Source organism: Aulonocara sp. 'chitande type north' Nkhata Bay, linkage group LG11 (genome assembly GCF_057382095.1).
Source record: "Aulonocara sp. 'chitande type north' Nkhata Bay isolate Kocher_YH1m ecotype deep benthic linkage group LG11, A_spYH_male_GT1.1, whole genome shotgun sequence".
Taxonomy (NCBI): Eukaryota; Metazoa; Chordata; class Actinopteri; order Cichliformes; family Cichlidae; genus Aulonocara; species Aulonocara sp. 'chitande type north' Nkhata Bay.
The window spans coordinates 2165261-2189581 of NC_141354.1; the positions used below are offsets into that span (position 1 = coordinate 2165261).

The 24321-nt window shown below is 40.7% G+C and overlaps 1 protein-coding gene across 3 annotated transcripts in view; it reads left to right on the forward strand.

Moving 5' to 3' along the window:
* The window catches only part of tsnare1 (T-SNARE Domain Containing 1), a 276008-nt gene extending 266914 nt beyond the window's left edge, over nucleotides 1-9094 (forward strand). For all 3 annotated transcript variants that reach the window (XM_086310182.1, XM_086310186.1, XM_086310183.1), the window contains one exon: nucleotides 4465-9094. Coding sequence is in view for 1 of the 3 variants with exons in the window: in XM_086310186.1 (XP_086166312.1) it covers nucleotides 4465-4512 (48 nt within the window). In the remaining 2 variants the exon portion in view is untranslated. The remainder of the gene's footprint in view (nucleotides 1-4464) is intronic.
* The last annotated feature ends 15227 nt before the right edge of the window (nucleotides 9095-24321 follow it).

Consider the following 24321-nt stretch of genomic DNA (forward strand, 5'->3'; position numbering starts at 1 on the left):
TCTACTAGGAGGCTTTTGGTACATCTGACTGCTGCCATTGTTTTTCTATATCTATTTTGGAATTTTTTTGATTTATTATGTTGTAGTTTTGTATTTTGTTATTCTTCTCCATATTTGTTTGGATTTTTTGTTTTTTTTCTCTCAGTACTGAATTCCAATTTTTTCCCATTTCTTCTTGTATGTGTGATTTTTCCACTAACTACCACTAAAAGGGAGATGTATTAGTAAAACCATTTGTTCCCATAAAGTTTGCCCACTTTTTCATCATAAATCTGTCAAATTCAGAGTCCATTAAGACGGAGGTATTAAATCACCATGTGTTTTAATAATTGGGAGTATAGGTGTTGGATCACTAACAATAATAGGACAAGGGTTTTTGAATAATAATGTTACTTGTGAGATCTGTTGGAGAAAGTAATTATTGCACTGGAGAATAAAAGTATCATTCAATTCCAACAGTGAAATCATGCATATACTGCTTTATTATTTTGGGATATTGGCAAATGCCTTACATTTACTGATTTATTGGGGCGTTCTATTAAAGGGTGTAAGACAATATTAAAGGAGAAAAAAAAGGATAATCATTACTAGAAACGTATAGATTGACGATTGTAAAAAGATTATCTAAAGTGTCGGCCGGAATTACAGCATATCGACATTTTGAATCTATTAGTGTAGTGTTCAGAGTAAACAATAGCCTTTTATGAACCAAGATAGAGCCTCCGTTTCATGTAACAAGCTGAAAAGATCTAAATAAGCCTAAAAGATGTGTTCTTTCAGAGGCTCTATCCCATAAGAGGAGTATCTTTGCATTTTATATTGGAACAGTATCCAGAGTTGTTATTCTTTTTGCCAGTGAACAAATAACACATACATTTAAAGAAGCTAGTGGCTGAATAAGAAGAAATAAAATGTGTGCATATGCAGCATGAAATCCATATGAACCCTATAATTTATAAATATCTGTGATAAAGGTTTTACTTTCATATGAGGAGCAGTTGTTTATGTGTTGTGACTGTCATGGGCTGAACTCTGAGGCGCTGGGCTAAAGCTATAGGTATGTTGACAAAGGATAATCAGGCGTGTGGTGCGAATAACCCTTGTAGTCCAGGAAGCCTATTTACCTTAGTTGGCGAAGCCAAAATCCTGCTTTGTTATACAAGTCTCTGGGCTGAAAACTTTGCAACTCCAGTATGTCCACTCTGTTTAACATCTACATGCTCCCACTGGCACAGATTATAAAGAACAACAAAATAAACTACCACAGCTATGCAGATGACACACAAATATATATCACAATGTCACCAGGAGACCGAGGCCCTGTACAGGCTCTTGGTAAATGCATTTAGGAAATTAATGACTGGTTGTGCCACAATTTTCTCCAGCTAAACAAAAACAAAACTGAGGTAATAGTCTTTGATGCCAAAGAAAAATGATTACAGGTCACCAGAGAACTTCAATCTATACATCTAAAAACCACAAACCAGGCGAGAAATTTGGGTGTAGTGATGGATGCAGACCTAAACTTAGAAAAACACATTAAGACAATAACAAAGTCAGCTTACTATCACCTCAAGAATATTTCAAGGATAAAAGATCTGATGTCTCAACAGGACCTGGAAAAACTAGTCCATGCATTCATCTTTAGTAGGCTTGATTACTGTAACAGCATCTTTACAGGTCTACCTAAAAAATCAGTCAGACAACTACAGCTCATTCAGAACTCTGCTGCTCGAGTCCTCACTAAGACCAAAAAAGTGGACCACATCAGTCCAGCTCTGAGGTCTTTACACTGGCTGCCTGTCCGTCAGAGGATAGACTTTAAAGTTCTGATGCTGGTCTATAAAGCTCTGAATGGTTTAGGACCAAAATACATCAGTGACCTCCTGACCCAGTATGAACCTTCCAGATCCCTCAGGTCATCTGGATCCGGTCTTTTATCAGTTCCCAGAGTCAGAACCAGACACGGAGAAGCTGCATTCAGCTTTTATGCTCCTTATATCTGGAACAAACTCCCAGAAAGCCTCAGATCAGCTGAAACACTCAGTTTATTTAAATCCAGGTTGAAGACTCACCTGTTCTCAGCTGCATTTGAATAAAGCACCAAATCCACACTTTTAAGCTTAAATTTCAAAACTTACATTTTAACTACTGATTTTATCTACTGTTCTGATTTTATCTACTGTTCTGATTTTATCTACTGTTCTGATTTGATCTGTTTTGATTTTATATACTGTTTTGTTTGTTTGTTTGTTAATTAGTTTGTTTGTTTGTTTGTTTTAATCAATTTTAAATCATGCTTTTTATTTGTTTTAGTTTCTAATGTCTCTGTAAAGCACTTTGAATCACCTTGTTGTTGAATTGTGCTATACAAATAAACTTGCCTTGCCTTGCCTTGCCTTACACGCAGACACATTGAAGGCTGGGGAACTAAACACACCTAAAGAAAAAGTTAGGATAACAAGACAAGACATAGAAGTACCAAAATAAAACAGGAAGTAGCGATGTGGGGAATCATGTGACAAAGGAAACTCGGCAGCAAGAGGGAGCTTGGAGAGATTCAGAATAACCAAAACAAGAATACCAAAATATAAGTCTAACAACTAACAGAAACAGCAATACAAAAGCAACAACAACAAAGGAGTAAACACAGAATCATTAATAAGATCATAAAGAGAAAATATGGGATGTTGTCAAAACTGGGCTCTCTAACCATCAAACCTAAAAATACAGTCAAAGAGTGACTGCTGTTAATTTTGCAGCAAATTTTTATTTAGTCGTTTTACTTAAAGTTTAGACTTCTAAATTCTTTTAGCTTTAGTCATCATAAGATTTTAAGCAGCAGTTTATCCAGCTGACGAAAATATAGAGTGTAAAAAATTTGTTGCGTTTTTACCAGTGAGAGTTGCTCTACATGGTTTACAAAGTGTCTCATTTTCTTTGACATCAAATGGAAAATGTGTCCATATGTTCACTCTTGTCTTCCTATGTGCTGACATTTTGTCTCATTTTCATGAGAAACCGGGAGGATGGGAGATAGTGGTACCATTTCCAAAAAGCACCTCAGTTGTGCACCTCTAACATTACTGCATGCAGATTACTTCTGATTGGACTGCTTCAAAACTCGCCTGGCCTTTCTACACAATGTAATTAGTTCTTATTGGCTCTTGTCACTCCAGGATATTTTCTTTTTGTTTTTATTCACTGACAAAAGTTTCAGCAGATTTCATCACAGTTTTTGTCCTCATGTAAATGTAGGGTAAATGTAGCTTTCTGTGAAATAAATGTAAAGTTTTGACTCTGTTTGTGTAAATAGATTTGTGCTTAAATGTAAATCTGGCTAAAATAAAGTTGACAAAAATGTTATTTCTTTTGTGTTGATATGAAAAGCTCTCAGACGTAATATCTTTGCTCATGACTATTACCTACCTACTACTTGCCTACCTCGTTGTTCACATACAGCGCCAACAGAGTGCATCGCTTATAAGTTAGCTTAAATGTATTCCACCAGTATGACCAGATGAATTGCTTACAGAAATAATGAAGAGCCACACAAAATAATGTTTTTAGCTATTGATCTCTGTCTGTCCAAACGGGGACGTGCCCAGTAGATATCAGTGGGTGGGTTTCAATCACTCAGACTTTCTGCAACGAGGATGACGATAGACTGACAGACACTTTATAGCTTCTGAAGGACTCTAAAGGAGACTGTTGGTCTGTGCCATAAATTATGGATAAAGAATGCCTGTGTGTATGTGCGTTGTGTGTTTGTGTATGTGTTTTTGTATGGTGGTGGTGCTGGGGCCGCAGCCTTCCTGGTTGAAATCTGGCCAGCATTGCCATCAACAAGTAACACAAGTCTTCCTGCTTAAAGTTTCAAAGAGAGCCTGTAATTTCCAAGCACACATGAGTCAATGAGAGCTCAGATGTTTATTAATAACATGAATTCACAGATTGTTTCTGAATGCTTATTGTGATCGGATTCAACGAGGGTGCAATGACCAAATGCCAAAACGATCTTCAGATTCCCCTGTGCCTTCAAGCATTAATTCACTTACATGTGTCCTTCTGGACAACTATTAACTTTAATTCAGATAAAAGTGACGTACTCTGGCCTTTGGTGTACACGGCTAGTCTGCTAGTTGGTGATTAACGAACCACTTCCATCTCCAGCACTATGAACTCTGGCCGGGACTTAATTAAAACTCAGCCATTGACCACAATCATAAATTACTTTCCACAACCTGTGACACTTTCAAAATAAAAAGGACTCATTGGTTTCTTGCCAATTAATAATTCACAAATGAAATGGAATGAAAACCTGAGGCAGGGGTACTGTAAGAGTTTGTATCCTGAGTTTTGAAAAAGGCTGACAGCACTGTTGCTGAACAAGAAGGATTACTTGAGCTGGTGGTGACTGCTGGGTGATTGATGACCGTTATCTGCTCTGTTTGTGTTCTGCAGGTAGCTGTTGTCATCACAGTGTCGCTGCACTGCTCCTGCCCAGTCTGATCCTTGACCTGAGCAGCTGATTCCCAGTAGGAGGGAGCAGCCCTGCAACAATATCTCTACTCCATCATCTCTGGCTCTGTTTACATGTGTGTCAGTCTGAGGATGGAGGCCTTTCTCAGCATACCTCCAGTCTGCGCCTCTTATGAAATCATCACTGTTCTCACTAGTGTTTCCTTTTTTTTCTTCTTTTTTTTAAATGCAGCAGCTGTTTGCTGTAATCTGAAAGTTAAGTCCCAAATGCAAATTTAGTGATCGCATCAGAGGCACAAGCTGGGCGTTTCCTGTATTAAATGTAACGGGTAATGCTCTGTTTTGCAAACCTTCAGCCACAAACACTAAATCAGATGAAGGAGAAGCTTCAGAGTGACACTGTCTTCAGCTGCTGTATATTGTATGCTTCCTTCCTCGCATTTTTACTGAAATGAACTTCGTATTTATTAGCTTGCAGTGTAATTATTATCATTAATAATCACTATTATATTACAGTGTTTGTTGATATTGGTAAATACTGTTTGAATATATATACCTTCCAAAATAAAAGTCTAAGTTCAGCAGCAAGCGACATGTTATGAGATGAATCTTGCTTATTTATGCATCGTTATATTTATGTTGTAGTCAGTGAAATGTTTGTTTTAATTCCCATGTCATTTTTATCATGACTTTAAGATGGTCTAAAGTTGGCAGGGATGGACGCTGCCCACCTAGAAATAAATTTTGCCCCCACACCTACAGAAAATACAGAGTTCGCATTTTAAACTTCTTTAGCTGCTTTGCAACCCACCTCTCCTCCAGCATCTGACCCCATCATTGGCATATCCATTGTCATACTGTGATGCTGCCCTGTGCTGTTTTGCTGCTCCGATTTTTCATTTATCCACATAGAGGGGTGAGGAGGTCCCTGTACAGCCTGTATCAGTTACTGTAATTGATTTAAAAACACTCTCTATTTCTTTGAAATGTGTCTATACTTTCTTCTAGGGTCTTTAACTTACAATATAAATCAGAATCAGAATCAGAATACTTTATTGATCCCTGGGGGAAATTATTTTTGTTACAGTGCTCCATTTTAAACCAACATTAAGACAAGACAGACAATACGCTAACTAAGAATAGTACAATATATACATATATATACATACATACATACATAAGTCACTTATAAATAAATAGTTGGAAAAGAAACATGTGTAGCTGTAGCAGCAAACAGTGTGTTAAGTGGATGCGTTGTACAGGGAGATGGCCACAGGCAGGAATGATTTCCTGTGTCGTTCAGTGGTGCTTTTCGGTAATCTCAGTCTCTCACTGAACGAGCTCCTGTGACTGACCAGCATGTCATGGAGTGGGTGGGAGGTGTTATCCAACATTGTCTTTATCTTGGACAGCATCCGCCTCTCCGACACCACCTTGAGGGAGTTCAGCTCCATCTCCACAACATTGCTGGCCTTACGGATCAGTTTATTAAGTCTGTTGGCATCTGCGACCCTCAGCCTGCTCCCCCAGCATGCAACAGCATAGAGGATCGCACTGGCCACAACAGACTCATAGAAAAAGTCACCTCGAGGTGACTTTTGTTGTGATTGGGTGCTTTAAAAATAAAATGTGATTAAATTATCTCCTAGGAGCTGCTGTTACAAAATAGTACTTTCATGTGTTTTTCATTAACAGGGCATCTATTGATGCATTTTTGACAGAGTCACTGATGCAGCTGGTTTAAAAACAAGGTGTCCTTTGGTGCCCAGTGTTGAGGCATAAGTGAGCTGGATCTGTCACTCCCAACTTGTCATTTTGTAATTACTTAGATTACTATTGTAAAGAGCATTTTTTACTTTAATGAACTTTATGACAATATACTATAATTATTTTTGCTTATATCATACACACCTGTTTCTGTGGTAAATTATTTGATAAACAAATTCATCGTGAAATTCAACCTTAAACCAAATTATCATCCAAACAGTGGCAGGAACAGGAGTAGAGTAACTCACAAGTGTTTGGTTTCCAGCAAGAGGTAATCATCAGCAGTCAGGCAGTTTCCCTCTTGTCTTCATGGGCCTACATTCCTAGCAAGATGTTTAAGATTTAAGACAGTAATAGGCTTAATTTGATCTGTAAGAGAAGTGATTATGCTGTGTGTTAGTTTCTCCCAGCCCCGTGTTGTCTCCTAAGGTTTTCTAGAGATAAGCAAGATGTCAGGTTGCCCTGCAGGGTCAGGTCTTCCACAGTTTGTCATCTTTTACTTAACCCCTTTGCTGTAAAAAGCTTTTCTTTTGGATTTGTCCGTCATCATTGATCTCTCTCTCTCTCTCTCTCTTTGGATTATCTGGCTTTGAATTTCCCAACACACTTCAATCAGTAATAATTTCGTCAAACTACACTGACTCACCAATAAGGAAGCTTTTCATTTTTAATAGAGTTTTCAACAAAGAGAAGAAACAAAGAGAAGAAACATGCAGGGGGGAAGCTTGTCATTGTTGTTTTGTCTCAGGCATAATGTAACATGAAATTCATTTTCTTTTTGTCTGTTGTTGTTGAGAAAGGCCAGAGGAAAGTTTCTTTAAAAGGTTACATTCTGCAGCATTTTTCTACTTACTGAATATGTAGCAATAATAACAAGGAAAGAGCATTTCCAGAACCTTTTCAAACATTTGAAAAAGCAACAAAAGTCAGGTTTTTCCTTACCTGGAGGCTCTCTATCTAATTCTGTGCAGGCTGTTGGACAAACTTAACCCGGTTTCGCTCACAGCGGTTTACTGTCTGATAGCCTGCTGCCTCTGTAAATACAGCATGAACAAGGGGGATAAATCTCCCAGGTAATGCAGGCTGAGGGGAATTTCAATCCAAGGTGGAGCAGTTATCACTCCTGGCCAATGTCTGGAATGTTAACGAAGGTTTATTTGAGGTTAAAACCCGAAGCAAGAATGTGTTCGTACAGAAGAGGCCAGGTTCTTCCAATTACTAGACTATGTTGTTATCAAAAGAGATTTAATGAAAGTAAAGCCGTCTGCTAGAAAGATCTTCAATTAATTCAAGTTATTTTTCAATCCTTTTTATGTATTTCCAGTGTTAGGAGACAGTGGACGCTAATTGTGATAAACATTTTTCTGTGTTTGGCAAAACAATATTAAAAGCCCATACAAGTGGTTTTGTAATAACTATTTGTGAGTACAACATGAATTAACACTCATGCAACCCTACAGGATATCATTGATAGTCGATGAACTTACTGTACCCCTTAATGGCCTATTTTCTGTTCCAATGGTGGATGCTCAAGTCGGTTTTATCTATAGGCTGTGAAATATCCAAAGGTGCTTTATATTGTAAGCTGAAGACCCCAAAATAATACAAAGAAAACCTAAGACTCAGATGACCTGATCACCTGAAAGCTGAAGGTGCTACCACGCATTCTACTTTTGAAAATTTTAGTAATCACACGCAACACAGAAGTCTAATATTGAAGTCCTCTGAAGGTAAGATGGGTCCTGATTATTGATGATCTTGTATGTGAGGTGAAGGATTTTGAATTTGATTCTAGTTTTAACAGTTAGCCAATGAAGACAAACAGAAAAGAGAAGAAGACCATGGAAGACATATCCTCTCTCTTTCTAGTCTCTGAAAGAGAGAGCCTGAGCGAAGCATCTAAATTATGAACAGAATTGGTCCTAGTATGGAACCATGTGGAGCTCCATAATTAGCCTTGCATGAAGAAGACTCCACATGAACAAACTGGAGTCTGTTAGATAGATATGTTTCCTTTAATACGTGTAGCATACTCTAATCTCTGTAGTAAAATATTTTTTCCGGAATAATTATTTGTGAAAAAAGGTACACTACTAGTTAAAGTATAAGGAATACTAGGCAGTCTGGCTACAATGATGAAGAAAAACCTGGGATTGTTGTTGATTTCTTCAGTTAATGTAAATTTAGTATAGAAAAAGGGAAATTTTGGCAAGCGATGAACATGGCAAAAAATTTCAAATAAGGAGTTCAGCATATGTGCAAGCAGTCCCCTTTTTCTCCTCTAATATAGACATCTCAGATCTATAACTCTTGCTGTTAAAACTTCTCTTTTTTTGTTTTTCAGTCCCTGGCCCAGTGGGCTGAGCATTTTAACAATGAAACAGCAGGGATGGATTTGCAATTGGAGCCAGCCATTACAGGAATTACTTCATTTTTTTCAATTCCACAGTTAGCCACTTGGTTTTATACCTATAGCACTCCCCTCCACATGACTCGAGATTAACTGGGTGGGGTGGCTGTAGCTTAGGTGGCAGAGCAGGTCAGCCACTAATCAGAAGGTCGGTGGTTCGATCCCAGGCTGCCTCCTGGCTGCATGCCAAATATCCTTGGGCAAGATACTAACCCCGTGTTTGCCTACTGGTGGTGGTCAGAGGGCCCGGTGGCGCCTGTGTCCGGCAGCCTCGCCTCTGTCAGTGCGCCCCAGGGCAGCTGTGGCTACAATGTAGCTTGCCATCGCCAGTGTGTGAATGGGTGAATGACTGAATGTAGTGTGAAGCGCTTTGGGGTCCTTAGGGACTAGAAAAGTGCTATACAAATGCAGGCCATTTACCATAACTGCAACACCACGGAATACAACAAAATACCAGTATGTGATGAACTTGGAATAAAAATGTGTTTTTCAAGCATTGTGCACTGTGCTGTTTAAACCAAAGGACATTTAGAGCTCTGTGGTTTTCTTATTGTTAAAAAAAGTCCCATGAAAAGCCCAACAAAAGTGTTCTAAAATAGATAGTGATCCTTTCATACTGTACTGTTTTTGTGTAGAGGTCATCCTGAGTGAAACATCTTTTATACTCACAACTCTAACTGAAGTACTCGTTTTAAGCCAAGGAAGAATGGCTGTACTAATTTACTCTTCCTGTTTTATACTTCATGAATCTTAATCATCCAAAACCTGCCTGAATGACTTCTGGGTCTTCCTGGCTGAAGGCGACACTCTGGTCTTTTATCCTGTCTGTGTCTGTCTGAAATAACTGCAGTGTTTCTGTGATGTAGGCTCATATTAAAAAGAGCAAACTAAAACTAGATTCCCTTATTTAATAAAAACAGCAAAGCTGTACATAACTAGGTTTTGCCACTACATATACTTGTTTTTGTGTGTGTGTTTTTCTTAATAATTCCCATTGTTAAGTGATGAGAAGATTCAGTTGTGTCTGGATGTGATTGATTAAATTCAAATCAATTTATTTATACAGCGCCAAATCACAACAACAGTTGCCTCAAGGTGCTTTATATTGTACAGTAGATCCTACAATAATAAATACAGAGAAAAACCCAACAATCATATGACCCCCTATGAGCAAGCACTTTGGTGAGAGTGGGAAGGAAAAACTCCCTTTTAACAGGAACAATCCTCCATCAGAACCAGGCTCAGGCAGCGGTGGCCATCTGCCGTGGCCATTTGGGGGAAAAGAGAGAAGTAACACTAGATTCTGTTATTAAATAATAAAAACAGCAAAACAGTACATACTGGGTTTTACTACAACATACTTGTTTTTGTTTGTTTGTTTTTTCTTTAAAACTTCTGCATAATCTCTTTTGGCTTCCTTCACCTGCCTTTTAATCCATGATTGTTCTGACTAGCTGCCTCTCCAAATAGAAGGTTTCAACAACAGGTGAGTGGAGCTTCTGTACGCTCAGTTTTGGTAATCTCAGTTTTTGGATGTAGTTAGCATTGGGCACTCAACACTGTAAATGTGACCAAAAAAAAACATCTCTGGGTTTCCTGAACGGCGTAGACCAAGAGGTTCATCTTCAGGTTAATACTTCTGAGACATTTCCCTGCTCCCTTTTTCAAATCACCTCATTTTGACTGAGAGCTAATATGTTAGACTGAGGGAGTTGAGGTTGACACCTTGGATGAAAATAATTTCCATTCCCACGTCATTATATTGTGATAGCACTGCACTAATAAACACTGGAAGAGTAATCTTCCAATGTAGGAGAGAAACAAAATATCCTGGAAGAGGTGTGTTAAAACTGCGTAGCTTATAAGAGAGAAATTCCATTAACTGTCTTGAAAAAATAATATTAATTCATAAGAACAGCAACTTACTATTTGCTTTCAAATGAGTGCTCTTTTGAGTGAAGCTAAAACAGTTTTACTCAAACTGATAAACATTAAAAGCATAAGATATAATTTACACATGTTCTGTTGATGAAGTTGGTATTTCTAATTAATTAAATGTTCCTTCTGAGCCAAACTTTTCTCTTTGTTAACTTCCACTTTCCGCTGCTCTTTTTAAAGAAAGCAGAAGAAAAGTAGAAGTTGGGCTATCTGGTGCGAGGTTGGCAGGCTGGAATCACAGTGGCAAAACTGCTGCTAATTTCTTACTTCCCTTTCCATATTTAAACTAGTGTTCAAACAGCGGTTTAAATAGCTGCAGTAGTACATCATTAGTTCCTTTCTAGGCTCAGCGTGCAGAGCTGTAGGAGAGGGAGATAAATCAACATTTTATAGCTCCTAGGGGCACTGAGGATCAGACTGAGCTCTGCAGCGAGAAATTAAAGGCTTCTTAATGGGCCGCACAGCTGAAATGTATTACTGTATCTGGGAGCATGATGACTTCCTTGTATATTCTCATATGGACAAATAAAAGCCCTGTGTGACCACTGTAACACCCTCAGACTCACCATTTGGTCTCAATAAGCTATAGTATAGTGGACAACAGTCTATTTTTAAGAGGCAGATGCTGAAATGTGTTAGGTTATAAAGAATAGCTAGAGGTCTTATTTTGTTTGAAGCAATCCTGCTTTTTGACAAAGTGAAACAAATGAGAAACTTAAAAGGTTGCATGTACTGTACACTCAAATGAAAACGTAAACATAGCACAAATAATATAGAGCTTTTCTACACTACCTGAGCACTCAAAGGTCTTTATACAATATGCCTCCATCTGTTCACACAAGCACTTTAAGTACTTTCTATCTAGATGTTGCATTCACACCACCACAACTTGGGGTCAGTATCTTGACCAAGGGTATTTGGCATGCAGACTACAGGAGCCAAAGTTCGAACCACCAACCCTCCAGTTAGCAGATGACCTTCTCTACAGCTATCCCACCACAGACTAATGTAGACTTAATTCTTCAAAGAGAGGCTCCAGACAGCTGCAGCAGCAGGTGAACCAACTGTCAATTAATGACCCCTCAGCTGCTGTGAAAGGCTTCTAATCCTGTTAGTAATTTTAAAAGTTCATCACAAAAAGATAAAGTGCTCCATCCACTTTTTAAAGAGGCAGAATTCAATCTTTGAAATATTTTCATGGTAATGTGCTTCGCAGTGTGATTCAGCACATTAAGACAACATTTGCCGTATTTCTCAGTACAACTGAAATCAGCAGTACTGACTCTCTCTGGACAGTTGAAATCTTTTTGTTACTTAAGGCACCATTCCTCCCTCTCTTCCTCTCATTTGTTGTGTGTGTGGGTTTCAGATGACTTTACCCTGTCTCCTTCTGAAACAGACCAGGTGAACTATAATGCACAACTATACTATACTACATACAGAGTTACTTTACACACTTTCCAGCATTATGTGGGAGATCTGTGCTGCTTTCCTTACTGGGAAAAACTGGGCTGCTCTAGAAGCTAGGTGGAAGCATGGCATGGGGCAGAGCTGAAGATCCTGCAGTGTCATGCTCCATTGGGTCTCTGATCAGACACATTTAGCAATTATATGTATTTTGAAAAGTGAAAGTGGAAGTAAAAGATCTACCCTCTACCACTTTATGTTCAAATCTATGTGTTTCCTACCTGTGGACAAAGCAGGGTTAAACTGAAAGTTGTTATGAAGGAAGTCCAAGGTATCAGAGAAAAAATGACAAAAAGCTTTTTGTAGTTTTATTTAGTTACACTATTTATTTAGAGACTGGATGATGAATGAAGAACAGATATTTTTGCAGAGAAAGTGCTGAATGTTTCCTTTCTGGCGAAAACTGCCACAGCCAAAGCCAATAAGTTGGACTCTTGGGCCACTTAATTGAAATTTCATGAGGACATGTGAGGCAGCTGAAGTCCCTGTGCATAACTTGGCTACAGCCAAGACCTACCCTCAGGATGATCTGAGAAAGAGATACAGGAGTCTATGGAACAAGGGTGTTTCCTACATTGGCTTCACTTTCTTCTCAGAACCCTCCTATAGTGTGACAGTACTTCTGGAGATCCATACTAAAAACTGGTCTTTCCACGACTCGCAACTCACTGTCCAGAAAGTACCCTGAGTAGACAGTCCAACTTCTCCTTGTAGATCTCCAAACTTCAGCATTGAGGTTCATAGATTACAAGGTGCACCTTCTGATGGTAAAACATAGAAACCAAATACGAGCTGCTTCGCAAGTGACTTTTCATGAGGGTTCAGATGTGAGCACTTTTAAATTTCAAAGACTGCCTTAGCAAAATAGAAAAATACTCACCAGTTTTTAAACCTTGTATCCTCCGAGGAGATGTGCTTAATGGCCAACTGCAAGAAAACAAACACAGGTGGTTTAGCTGCTACTTTCAAAGAGATCTGTAATGTGTGTGAGCATGTGCCTTTTTTTTTTCTTTTTCTTTTTTTTTTGCCTGTCCCATTTGGTTCTTTAGCCATCAGAATTGTTGTCTGAAGACCAACAAGGAGACCCAATGGATTTATTTTGCCAAATGGATCATCGTGGCATTGCCGTATTGGTCCATTTGATCGACCTTTGTTTTTATTATTTATTTTATTTTATTTTCAGTTGTTATAGACGGGACAGACATGAGTGAGGGATAGGAAAGGGAGAAAGAAAGAGGAAGGAAAAGAAAAACAGAAGGGGAGAGGGACAGTGAGAAAGGGGGGGAGAAAAAAAATCTCCTGGATCCTGGTGTGAGTATGTGCTTATAAGACCTACTGGCCAAAACTTCCTCTCAAAGAAGCTAACGTGCAACAAACCTCCTACACCGATGGGATCAAGATGAGGAGACGCGTCCTCGAAGTTGTCTAAAAATACATACACAACTTGTGTGTAACTTTACATTTCTCTTTGCAATCCTATCTAGTCCTTGGTTTTAACACGCTCAGTGTTCAATATGTGTAATACTGCTTCTGTGCATGGTTACTCACCTTGCACAGAAGCAGTATTACACATTTAGTTTCAAACCATCAGCTTATCACCAGGCCTTTCTCTATCATTCTGACTGAATCCTTTACTGTCAGCTCGACGAGGTTCCTGTACCTTGCTATCTTGCTGAAATTCTCTGCTGCATCACCAGCTCTTTTCTTTCTCACATTAAGATGGTGTGGGGAGTCAGAGGACTCCTCTCTTTGACTCAATATCTTGTTATTCTCTATAAAATTAGAAAACATTTGTAGTTATTGTGTCAAACACCATGACCACTTGAAGTATGGTTTTGTACTGAGATTGATGAGTCATATCAACCCACACCGTGGTCAAGTGAAGAGTGAATGAGTTTACATGAGAACAAGTTTATAAGCCTGGGAATACACTGGGTGCCAGGGCCAACCATAAGAACTCAAGACAAAGTTTAATTCCACCAGACACACGTGAATATGTGCAAAGGGTTTGTCAACTAAACCCAGAGTGAACTTTCCATCTGCTCATACAAACAGCAGAATCAATCCGGTTGTTCAGTGATGACACGATGAATCCTACTTCCGGACCTAAAGTAGTCTGCGTTTAATATGGCTTCTGTGTTGTTAACATGTTTAATGTTATGTATTTTCTTCTATTTGATCTCAAAAAGCTCCTAAAACAGTCAGTGATCACTGTTGACCTCCCTCGGCTTTTATTACCACTAGTCATTTATTTAAGCTCAGTTTTTAAAACCTTAGGATGTAACTACAGCCCAGCCCATGCAGCAGTATATGAATGACTAACCGCAATTACATTTGTTCCTGACCACCGAGAACACTCACGTTAACTTTTATTGAGTGGAAAAAAAGTTAGCTTGTTTATACTATGCTAACATAGCTGTGTCGCTAGCGGTCACGTAGCACATCATTATATACCAGCTAGCCAAACTTCAGTAACCCTACAAACGTCACTGCTGTTTAGTTTTCTGTCTTCATTTATGTTGGAAGTGATAACAGAGCTGTACGTTTGAATTTGTTTCCAAAACCCGCAGTCAGGACATGCTATATTGTATTTAGATAGAAGCTAGCGAGCTAACTTCCTGCTAACTTCTAACTCCGTTAAATGTCATAAATTCCGTTTTCGTGGATGCCTGGATGTTAAACTCAATTGTTACACCTGGTAGAGCAGAACGCTGATCATTTTATTAAAGATGAAAGACTTTAGACAGTTTTTCAACTCTCAGTAATGCCACAGTGATCGTTTGATATATGGACCTGCAGCGGAGTTTAGGTCCAGATACGGCTAGTGACGTCAGACTGAACAACCGGATATTAAATATCAAATGAAAAGCATTGTCGAGGCTTTGCCAAGAAGCACTAAATTTAGGGGGTAGTAAGATGAATAAAATAAGCACCTCCTTGTGAAAATTTACAGGACGTTACAAAAATGATGTTTCAAACACGATTAAAAAATACAAATGCCTCCAAATGCTGGAAAAACAAATGTCTGTATTAAATCACTCAGTTACTGAGTGAAGACTTTTGCATTCATATGATAGTTTTAGGATATAAAAAATAAATTAACCTGCCTGTCAAAGCAGTCATGCCCCCAACTGGAACTTTAATAGAATTCAAAGTGATGAAGTCTACAAAATATTATCCCCATAAGGTTGTAATGAAGGGTGGAAACAGCTACATAGAACAAAACCATTTTTGAGACAGGTTGTAATCATTTTCATTTCAGTGCTCAGGTTGGGCGTTTCAACATTTTAATCTTTTGGGGTTTTACTCAGTATTAAATCCACTATCTGGTCAGTTTGGAGGCTGTTTTTAACTTCAGTGGCACATCACAGTGTTCCCTCGCTATAACGCGGTTCAACTTGCCTCGCTGTTTCGCGGATTTTAGTGTGCAATTTTGCATGCTTTTTTTGCTTTTTGTTTTTACAGCGCATTGTGTTCTGCAGCCTAAATGGCTGTAGACCATTGTCAGTCGATCTTGTGCTGTGTCTCCTGTACAGTACAGCAGGATGCGTCCAGCTTGTCAAATTTTGATAAATCTTCGATCGCTAGCAGTGTGACTCTGAAGTGCTGTACTGTATTTGTAAGTTTTCTCCCAGACAAACACAACGATGTCAACAAAACGTTTTGCACCATCAAAGGCACCTGCGGTAGCACCCAAAAAGCAGAGGAAGATGCTAACCATAGCACAAAAAGTTGGACATCTGGACATGCTAAAGGAAGGTAGAAGTTACCATATCTTTTGGACCATAAGGCGCACCGGATTATGGGGCGCATTAAGCGAAACAAAACAGTCAGATAAGTCAAACTTTACTCAACTTATTCTTCTTGCTTCCTCCACTTCCGTACCATTGATTCATTAATGTTGAATTCTCTGGCAGCTGCTCTATTCCCATGTTCTGGACCTGAAAACAGGGTTTGATCTTTGGTTTCATTCTGTAATACTGGACTTATTTTTCTAGAAAGGTTTCAACTTTGGGAGTGTTTAAACAAGAGAGAAAAGTGTGAAAATGTTCATACCTGTCTGAGAAAAGTGTATAAAGTGTGTAGTGAGGGGTTTTACAGTCTTAAAGCATCTCAATTCAAATTCAAATTCAAATTTTTTTATTTGTCACGTACACAGTCATACACAGTACGATATGTAGTGAAATGCTTGGACAACTGCTCGTGACCTAAAGAAAACAAAAAAGGAAAAGGCTATGAATAAGATAGGAAATAAATATGAAAAATTAAAAAGGGTAAATTTAACTAGGAAGGAATAAAATATAAATTAAGGTTAAAAATGAAATAATTGTACAACACAAATTAGAATGGATGGTAAATTTAACTGGGAAGAATAAGATAAAATATATAAATTAAAGTTGAAAATAAAATAACTGTACAACAAAATACACAATACACAATATAGAACTATATAAGAATGTATGAAGAAATCTAAATATAAATAAATATATACACAATAACAGCAGCTGTACAAGTATTAACCGGAAATGAAGAATATAGTGACCAGTGTTGTGCAAAACCAAAGTCCAGAAAGTCCAGTGTGTGTGTAAGAACCATATGTGTGGGTCAGTACTGTGTGGTGGTGTGATTGAGAGACCGTATCGCCTGCGGGAAGAAGCTCCTCCTCAGTCTCTCTGTGTTGGTCTTCAGGGAGCGGAATCGCTTTCCTGACCTCAACAGAGAGAACAGTCTGTTGTTGGGATGGCTGAGGTCCTTCACGATCTTCCTGGCCTTGGTCCAGCACCGCCTGCTGTAGATTGAGTGCAGATCAGGGAGCTCGGAGCGGATGGTGCGCTCAGCTGACCGCACAACCCTCTGTAGAGCTCGTCTGTCCTGCATGGTGCTGTTCCCGAACCAGGTTAAGATGTTTCCCGCCAGGATGCTCTCTATGGTGCACGAGTAAAAGTTCCTGAGCACCTTGGAGGGCAGTTGGAAGTCTCTCAAGCGTCTGAGGTGGTAGAGACGCTGTCGGGCCTTTTTCACCACGGTGTTGATGTGACAGGACCATGACAGGTCCTGCGTGATGTGAACTCCGAGGTATTTGAAGCTGTCCACTCTCTCCACTGGGCACTCGTTGATGACGGGGGTCTGGTAGTTCCTCTCCTGCTTAGTGCTGAAGTCCACTATCAGCTCCTTTGTCTTACTGACGTTTAGAAGGAGGTTGTTCCTCTGGCACCAGTTCTCCAGATTCCTAATCTCCTTCAGGTAGGCCGTCTCGTTGTTATCAGAGATCAGGCCCACCACGACGGTGTCGTCAGCAAACTTGATGATGGTGGTGGAGCTGGTAGTGGCCACGCAGTCATATGTGTACAAAGAGTACAGCAGGGGGCTCAGAACACACCCCTGGGGGGCTCCAGTGCTGAGAGTGGTGGAGGCTGAGACATGTCCGCCCATCCTTACTGCCTGTGGTCTGCCAGTTAGGAAGTTGGAGATCCACTGACACATAGATGAGCTGAGTCCCAGATGCTCCAGCTTGGTGGTGAGTGTGGAGGGAATTATGGTGTTAAATGCAGAGCTGTAGTCTACGAAGAGCATTTTAACATAATTCCCCCTTCTAGTGTCCAAGTGAGTGAGTGATGTGTGGAGGAGATGAGAGATGGCATCGTCTGTGGAACGATTTGGACGGTAAGCGAACTGTAGTGGGTCCAGTGTGTCTGGTAGTGAAGAAATGATGAAGTCTCTGACCAGGCGTTCAAAGCACTTCATCACTACTGAGGTGAGGGCTACAGGGCGATAGTCATTGAGAAAAGCAGGGTGGGGTTTCTTCGGGACAGGAACAATGATGGACTCTTTGAAGCATGTGGGGATCACCGACTGAGATAAAGAGATGTTGAATATCTCAGTGAACACAGGAGCTAGCTGGTATGCGCAGTCTCTTAGGATACGACCTGGGATGCCGTCTGGTCCTGCTGCTTTCCTGGTGTTCACTCTCTTGAAGGCTCTCCTTACTTCATGCTCGGAGATGACGAGCACGTTTCCGGTGCTGGCAGTATCTTCCTGTCTGCAGCCGTTAGCGCCGCTAACACTAGCATTGTTGGAGACCTTAGCTGCAGCCTCGAAGCGAGCATAGAAAGTGTTCAGCTCGTCTGCCAGAGTCACGGCCGCGTTCGTCATACCGGTTGTTGGTGCTTTATAGTCCGTTATTGTCCTTAGTCCCGCCACAGGCTCCCAGAGTCACTCTGTTGGAGTTGTGACTCTAGTTTCCTCCCGTAGCGCTGCTTCGCCTCTTTCACCGCCCTCCGCACGTTATATGACGCGGCTTTGTACGGGTCCATGTCCCCCGTCATGAGTCCCGTGTTGTAGGCAGCGGTGCGGGATCTCAGAGCGTTGCGGATGGTTTTATCCACCCACGGCTTCTGGTTGGGAAACGTTGTGATAGTCTTTGTCTCCACGGTATCATCCGCTAGTTTCCCGATGAATCCCACAACCGCTTCCGTAAACACGTTGACGTCATCGTCGGAGCTGTTTCTGAACATGCCCCAGTCTGCGTCATCGAGTGCGTCCTGTAACGCGGCCACCGATTGATCCGTCCAGCGCGCGACCTTCCTCTGAACCGGAACTTCCTGTTTTAGCCTTTGTTTGTATTTTGGCATGAGGAAGATGGCGGCGTGATCAGATTTGCCAAACGGGGGGCGGGATTGTGCCTTGTAGCCGTCCTTGACCGTAGTGTAGCAGTGGTCCAGTGTCCTTTCACCCCTGGTGGGGCAGGTGATGTGTTGATAAAAGTTCGGCGCTGCGCGTTTGAGGTTGGCGCTATTAAAGTCCCCCGTCACAATAAGCGCAGCGTCCCGGTGTTGTGTCTGGTGCTGTGTGAGTGCCTCATGCAGCTCGCATAAGGCGGTGACCGTGTCCGCTTGTGGTGGAATATAAACGGCACTTACAATGACCGATGTAAATTCCCGAGGTAGATAAAAAGGACGACACATGATGGACAGTAGTTCCAGATTTGGTGTGCAGGAGCGTGTGAGAGGAACAACGTTCGCACTGTTGCACCAGTTGTTGCTCACCATTAAACACACGCCGCCTCCCCTTGACTTCCCCGAGTCCCGTGTCCTGTCCATGCGGTGAACCGAGAAGAACTCGGCCGGCTGGATGGCGTGGTCCGGCACCGCTGGGTTCAGCCATGTCTCGGTGAAGCAGAGGAGATTGCAGTCCCGAATGTCTCTCTGGAACTTTATCCTGGCCCTGAGGTCGTCAAGCTTGTTCTCCAGTGACTGGACGTTGGCGAGCAGGATGCTAGGCAGAGGTGTGCGGTGTGCACGAGCTCTCAGCCTGTTCCTGACGCCGGCTCGCTTCCCTCTAGGCCGCCGCCGCTTCCCTTTGTTCTCCCTCGAGATCTCACTCGGCCAGCTCGGATCCGGAGTTAAAAACTTCGAATTGTGAGTACATTGTATACCAATAGAAACAAGAGTGTCACTGTCATACCTAATGTACCCAATGGTGATGATTTTGCCGATTTAGAAACGCTGAAAACTAACTTAAAAAACAAAGACAAAGAAAAAGTGGTCGGAGCAGTCGTGACGGCAGCCGACCTCACCGGCGCCATCTTATGATGGTCGGCATCTATAATAAATGTAAAAAAATAAAGTTGGCTACTTCGCTGATTTCACCTATCGTGGGTTAAATTGTGCAATAAACGAGGGACCACTGTGTATAAAACAATGAAAGACTTATTGGGCTCAGATTAAACCCCATTTTATGCCCCCTTTCTTTAAAACTGCTTTAATCTATAACCTCGTCATCTGTTGCTCGTTAGAATAAAACTGTAACGTAAGCTGCAAACCCAATCAAATCACATGATCCATTGATCCATTGCCTTCATCTTGTTCTTGTTGCTCGAAATTTGGTGGGCTCCAGGCCTGGAGATGTATGCTTTTGGCAAAGTGATGGAGTGCACCAACCTAAACCCAACTTCTCAAGGAGTCTGCACTTACTCTTACTGAACACTCAAAGAAATTTTACTACAAGCCACAATCACCTATTCACACAGCATTTTCCCCATATATTTATCACAAAATAAATTAGATTCCGAATAAAACACCGGGGCAATTTGGAGTTCATGCTCTTCCTCAAGTGAGTAGAGCACTCACCCTGCGCGCCCTGAGCAACAGCCAACAAGTTCTTCAAGACTGTTAGAAAACATGACTATTTTCAAGGAGCTGACAGTTAAAACCTCTATCTTTTTTGTGTGCTATTTGAATGAATATTGACGAACAATAGACTGATACTTGGTCATTCTTTATGAAGAGAGTCTTTCTATTATTTCTGTCAGTTGTAGGACAAAATGAAGTATTTGAATTCACCAGGATTTGTTCTTTTGTTTCCTAATAAATGTGGTCAAACATGAGTTTTCCCTCTACGTACAATGTCTGGTGTGTTGCAGTAAACTCAGTTACAACCACTTTCACAGGATGACTTTGGATTTTGGTTATGATTAGTGTTGGTGATGAGTTTCCCTATTTTATCTCCTTAGTGTCCTTGCAGTCCTGTTGGTTTCATTTTCATCTCTTGGTCTCGTTCTATGATCTACTTTTTCAGATGAACTGCATATGAATGCAACTGAGTGCATTTAACTGTTGTTTGACTGTAATTGTGGCTCAGAGTACTTTAAAAAAAAAAAATCAAGGATTAAAAGCCATTCCAACTCATAGTGTCTTCATTTTCCCAATTCTACCGCAAAAATCGAGGCACTGTTTGGCAACATTTCCGTAGCTGAACAATATATATTTGTTCCAGTTTGCAAGGCTGTAAACAGCACAGAGATATACTTTCCATTACCTCTACATTACTCCAAACACCAGTCACCATGGCTCAACACCTGCAGCAATAAAGAATCGCTAAAAGACACACCAAACAGAAAGAATTGAAACACAATTTATAGTGGACCTATTCTGTCTATTTCTAGCTCCATATTTTTCATTCTTGGACTCTGGTAGGTTAACTCTGTATGATTCCTAATTTAAAAAACAGAACAAATAAAAAACAAACTTCAAACTAACTTTTTGTGATTGGCTCCCCACACTCTCTCACTTGACTTGTTACAGAGCCATAAGGATGTCATAGTGGTCGATACTGTTTACTACCATATTCTTAAGGGGGATCCAGCGGCGTCACAAAGAAGTCTGTATATAATGAAAGTGTTTGTGAGAAGTTTGGTTTGACAGAAATGCTCGAACCGTATTTATGATGCAGGATTTTAGTTTACTCCAAATAATAATAATATATACAAAAGAAATATTACAACTCTGCAACTGCTTTGTTTGATGCACTGCTGTAAAAACTGACTGAAATGTACAAACTGAGAGGACTACTCCACTGTCAGATGATTTTACAGGATATAAAGACTGAAATGTGAGCTGCAGATCAGTCGCTTAATCATGGAGCACAGCACTAAGGAGAAGAGACTGGAATTCACAGACCTGTGTCTCTAACTATGACATTTACAAGTGCAGTATGTATCTATGATACACAGACAAGTTTAGAAAAAAAGAAAGGCCTTTTAGGTCACACTTTTTCATATGCAGACTTTAAAATTTGAAACTTTAGCATCTATCTTTGTAACAATGTGTATACGTCAGAAACTAAGGAAAACCCCACTTTAAACAATTATTTAAAAAATTCTAATAATCCATCATGTGTGAAATGTGAGCAAATGAGGTACTGCTAACAAAAACTTCATTGACACTAACACAGCATTACAGAAGTGATTATGGAGGCAAAATACACCTCACAGAAATTACAGCTGTTAGAGACCTGTCTACAAGCGAAAATAAATGATGGATCGCCACTTAAATCGGTCACATCATTGCACATCGATCTGCTTTCTAAATGACAGTTACATCTGACTAGAGAAACTGCTGGCAGGACAAAGCTGTGCAGACGATTGGTGACAGCACATTAAAGGTCTCTGTGGTTCAGCAGTCAGCATTAATGGGCTTTTCAGGTCTTTTCTTCCACCAGTTTTCTCTACACAAAGCTACATCATTACGATGGGGCGCCCAGCTACCAAGCACCAGGGTCAGACTTTTAAAGGAAATAGAATTGGCTCCAAACAAAGATATCACTGTTACTCACAACATCAAAGACAGAGCGTAGCAGTTTCATGTCCTACTTACAGGTCTCCACTTTCTGTAAGGGTCAGAAATTACCCTACGTCTGTTATTCATTTGGAATTCTTTTCATCTACCTTCTTGTTTCGCAGGGTTTCTATCACTGATCATCAGTGTGACTGATGGTAACAAGGTGCTCCCCCACTGCTGTGTCTGATACTGACTGGATGTGCGTGTCTTGAACCAAACCTAAGAACACAAATAAATAATCCATAAATGTTCAAACAGCACACACACATTCACTGTTTATATTCATTGTTGTGCAGTGCTGGGTAAAGCAAAAATGGCTTTATGTCACAGTGATCAAGTGTGGTTGTATCATTGACAGTAGACAGAAACTTTATTTTATTATCTTAAACACCAAAAAATAATAAGTTTTTTTTTTTTTGCCTGTCCCGTTTGGCTCTTTTGCCATCAGAATTATTGTCTAAAGGCAAAGAAAGATGCCCAACGGATTTACTTTACCAAATTGACCATCCCAGCCTCGCTGTATTGGTCTGTTTGATTCACCTTTTATTGTTTATTTTATTTTCACTTGTTGAATACGGGACAGACTTGACTGGGGGAAAGAAGGGGAGAAAGAAAGAGGGAAAGAGAAACAGCTGAGAAGAGGGACGGGGGAGAAGGGCAAAAGACAAAGACCAACAGAATGGGCAGAAAAAAAAGAAAAGAAAAAGAAAATGCATATATCGATCACCTGGATCACCTGCTGAGAAAGAAAAAAGAAAACAAGCAGAAGAGAACAAGAGTAATAGAATAAACAACATCACAATGATATATGGGAATATGACAGTAAATACTAAATATTAAACATTATTGTGCAGCACAACAGAACACAGTGTGCTTTGAGGTAGGAGCCAAAAAGGGTGTAGTTTGTGGGTGTGATCACCCGTGTGTACACCTGTGAGCATGGACGCGCTTGTTTTTTGTTTTTTAAGAGGTTCCTTCATGTAATGATCTGCTAGAGGGTGTGGGGGGGCCACAGCCCCGTCCTCCAGGGCATGAAGCAGGTATGGAGGAGATCAAAACTCCAGACATCCAGAGGCCCCCAGAACACAACAGACCAAGGAAGACCAACAGAGGGGCAGCCGCGCCACTGTCCCAGAAAGAGCTGAGGAGAGTCCCAGATGAGGGCTCACTCAGCAGCCGCGGAGCAGAAGCCAGGGGGAGTTGCAGCTCCGCCGGCAGCCAGCTGTGCCTGAGTGACCAAGCCCCGGGCCGAGAGGCCGATGTCTGAGGGAGTCCGCCACTGGCAGGGGAAGTGGTGGTGGGGGGAGATAGGCCTCCAAACCTTGGAGGGCCTGAGGTGTCCCCAGAGAGGTGGCGTCTGATACCCAACCTGACATATAGACACAGACATACAGGCACACACAGACACAAACATCCATTCCCACCCTCATGCTCTCATATGCACTTACTCCACACTCAACCAACGTGGAGACAGACATAAAGAGACGCTGTACACACGATGACACTCCCCAAGCGTACTCTACGAACCCCCCAGTTCCCCCCTCCCCCCTGGAGGGGGGAACTGCATCCAGACCCAGGTGGTGTTACCCTTTTCCCTGCGGTGGGGAGAGGCAGACCGCCCCGACTCCGCAGCAGCAGGGAGGCCCCACATTCCAGACCAAAAAATAAATAAACAATAGTTCTTTACACTAAAGAAACAACCTTTGGGTTTTTGAAACAACTGCACTTCCTCCAGTAACCATATAAGGGTTGGTCGATTTACAGCAGAAATATTTTGGTCTCCATACATAATTCCCCAAAAAACTGTAATTGTAATTGTATTTTTTTTTAAAAATAAATTACTCCTTTAAACTGGATCAACAATTAAAGCATAATATATGTATTACTAGAGATGTGGTAATGTTATGTCCTTTTAGCTTATTTAAATGTTGAATTTGGTCTAACATTTTTAAGGTACTTCATTTAATGAAGAATTTGATTTACTCTCTGGTTAATAGTACTAAGACACAATTTGTGTGTCACCTTTTAAGAGTTATCATTAGTTGATATGTGCATTTTATATTGTAAGGTAGACGCTAAGGTAGCAAACAAGGGTGTCAAGGACCTGGGTCTGAGGGACCCAGGGTTCATGAGCAGTCT